The sequence below is a fragment of the Chaetura pelagica genome, unplaced genomic scaffold (assembly GCF_000747805.2).
Source record: "Chaetura pelagica isolate M959 unplaced genomic scaffold, ChaPel_1.0 scaffold17, whole genome shotgun sequence".
NCBI classification, from domain to species: Eukaryota; Metazoa; Chordata; class Aves; order Apodiformes; family Apodidae; genus Chaetura; species Chaetura pelagica.
Genome location: NW_009970726.1, coordinates 1,824,824 through 1,827,813, shown reverse-complemented (window position 1 = coordinate 1,827,813; position 2,990 = coordinate 1,824,824). Strand labels below are relative to the sequence as shown.

The 2,990-nt window shown below is 38.0% G+C and overlaps 1 protein-coding gene across 1 annotated transcript in view; it reads right to left on the bottom strand.

Moving 5' to 3' along the window:
• LOC104397085 (polycomb complex protein BMI-1) overlaps positions 1-2,990 on the bottom strand; it is a 45,369-nt gene that overhangs the window by 10,961 nt on the left and 31,418 nt on the right. The window contains exons 2-5 of the mRNA XM_010007016.1: positions 2,628-2,828; positions 2,473-2,536; positions 2,336-2,370; positions 1,626-1,706 (exon numbers count right to left, since the gene is read on the bottom strand). Coding sequence (XP_010005318.1) covers positions 1,626-1,706; positions 2,336-2,370; positions 2,473-2,536; positions 2,628-2,828 — 381 coding nt within the window. The remainder of the gene's footprint in view (positions 1-1,625; positions 1,707-2,335; positions 2,371-2,472; positions 2,537-2,627; positions 2,829-2,990) is intronic.

Here is a 2,990-nt window from a genome sequence, read left to right as displayed (position 1 = left end):
GCGGACCCCCGGCTTCCCGCGGGGAGCCCCGGCTCTAGAACAGTTTTAAAATAGAAATCCTTCGCGCCTCCCGCGCCGGGGACCAACCTTCAGTCTTAGAGAAGATGTAAGATCAATTAGAGTGAAATAACAGCGCGGTGGGCAAATGAGCCACCGCACCGCAGCACGGGAGCTGATCTAACTTTCGGCAGCTTTTAGGCACAGCTAATTCACACATAGAAATTGCAGAACAGGAGAGAATAAACTTTATTAGATCCAGAAAAAAAATAAATCAGCGACTTGTCTAAAAATACAAAAAATAAAATAGAAGGAATGCTTTGAAGACACAACTGTTAAGCAAATATTTAACGAGAGTTAATAATAATAAAAAAATTACATAAGCAAGGAATACGAAGGTAATAAAAAAGTTATTTCACTTAATTCGCATCCAAGTACTTAAAAAAAAAAAAAAAAAGAACAGTTTGCTCCAAGAGATGAAAGACATTTGTCATTTAGAAGACACTCCTAGGAATCAGAGCACTTCAGCTCAGCAGGCTGACACCTTTCTTCCATCACATCTGAGTCGCTCTTTCTAGACTTTTTGCAGCATCTTTTAGTTTTCCAACTAAATCCTAAGAGATGAAACACTGCCTTAGAATAAACATATTTTTAAAACGTTGCTAGAGAAACGTAATTTTTTATATATACACAGAGGCAGGGGAAACCAGCACCTTGTACCACAAAGAAATGTTGCAACTTATGAACAATGCCAGCAAGTCATTAAAACAGCTCCCTATTTAGTAAGAAAAGTGGGAACTGAAGGAAATAATAATTTAACATGCATTATCTTTTAAAACAGATCACTACTATTAGGAGATATGATCGGTATCATCACGATGCTGACATTTGCCCTAGGCTTTGAAGTACCACATGCATTTCCAAAATACTGAAGAGATTTTGAGTGTGGTTTTTTATTAGGACCAATCCCCAGCAAGTCAAATTTAACTAAGTCAGCAAACTGATTAAAAAACACTTATTAGTAAGAAAAGGATGACTTTTGAGACACACATGGAAAAAGCAGAGGTGCAAACCTGAAGTTTTAATATCTTGCTTTTCCTCTCCCCCCCATCTCCTCTTCCCAGACCTCCACAGTTTGGTCACTTCCAAGCATTACAATACCTCTATTGTTCTGTTACACATTTAAATCACTAAACAAAGATTCACCTTTGTTTCAGTACATTTCTTACATGTCATTAACACCACTGGAGAGCCTTCAGTTTGTTCTCTATTTTTAATCACAACACATTTAAACTACTGAACCAGCTTCTTTAATAATTCCTCTCAAGCACAGGAAACTAGAGTTTGAGAAAAATGATGTATTTCCTCCCATATATATACAGTTATGAAATCAGACAAAATATTTATGCATGCATGTAAAACACTTCCCATGCAACTAAAATCTGCTACTTTGCAACTTTATTTGAGAAGACAGGAAAAATACACTTGAATAATTTTTATAGAGGACTCTACCCTACCCTCCCAGTCCTGCATTTTTTACATATATATACTAATAAAAAAAGGATTTCATTTTGACCAGCAAGTTGTTAAAAACATTTACATCCATACCTAAAGCCAAGCACAGAAACAATGATGAAGGGAAGAAATACCTGTAATTGCTCCATCGTGCAACTAAAACTAACATCTGGGTGTGATCCTGAATCACTGTTCTGAAGGAAACAAAAAAGAACACAAAAAACCTCAAAACGATATTGCCTGTTTTATTTTTTTAAATAATGAAATTGCATTTTTTGCTCTGAGGGTGCTGGGAGTACAGTACCTCTATGTTTAAGGTCACTAAGTAGGAAGGCTGGTAAGTTTTATGAAGTTGATTGCTCTAAATTAAAAACAAAGAACATAGAAAAAGGTCAGGTCTCAGCACTGAAACAGACAAAAGAAACATCTTGATGTGTTAAAATTACCTTGATCTGATATTCCAAGCGCCAAGACACATCAGTTATATGGAGGGGAGATCTGCCTATGCTGAAAGACACAACAATTACAGGTTTCCTACTCTTAAAGAAAATGTCATTTTCTTAAGTTGTCCGTAAAGAACTTTTCATGATGCTTGTAAAGCTTATTGAAGAGCTCAAAAAGTTTCTTAAGAGTAGAGTTTGGAAAGGAGGAAAACAAGTTTGAAAAGCTGTTTTCTGAAGTTTAGAAATGTAAAAGGATTTTATTTTTTTTTTTAATTAACAGTATTTCTTCATTTTGATCACTTACAGTATGCATATGTATTTTCCAGGACAGTTTCTAAGTATCTGCAATTGAAAATATGTATCTGTGCTGACAGACCTACCTTCCCAATAGTGTTTCCAATGCATCCTTGTTTTTCTGGAGAAAGAAAAATACAATTTAAAAAAAAAAAAAAAATTAGGTTAAAAAAAATCCTATGAGAGATAGAAAACACAAATATATTAAGATTTGTTTTAAAACCTGATATTCGGTGCAAAACTGTTCTATTCTCTCTTTATCCAGTTTACAGTCTTCTAGACAAGTGCTGGAGGGGAAAAAGAACGTGTCAGTTTTCTGTTAACATTGGCTCAGCAGCACAGCTTAAAGCAAACGGGGCAGCTTCAGAGCACTGGTACCTTAGAGCAGATATGTCGGCTCTCTGCTTCCCTGCCTCCAGAATACACGTTGCAGCCGCAGCATGGCAATGTTTTAATACCGTGGGGTCAATATCTTTCAGGTCTGGATCGTCTAAAATAAATGGGTTACTGATGACACACTTCACTTGCCAAGCCCCAGCACGCGGTACCCGGAGCTGCCGCGCGCCCTTTGAACGGCGTCTTTCCCACACACACACACACACAAAAACTTTAAAATGAAACACATTTGGTGTTTCAGAGCGAAAGGACAGAGCAAGGAGGTGTGGGGAGGAGGAGGAGAGGGGCTGGAGCAGCGGCCGGTGCAGCCGTGCCAGGCGGGGCCGCCCGGCGATGCACACCCCG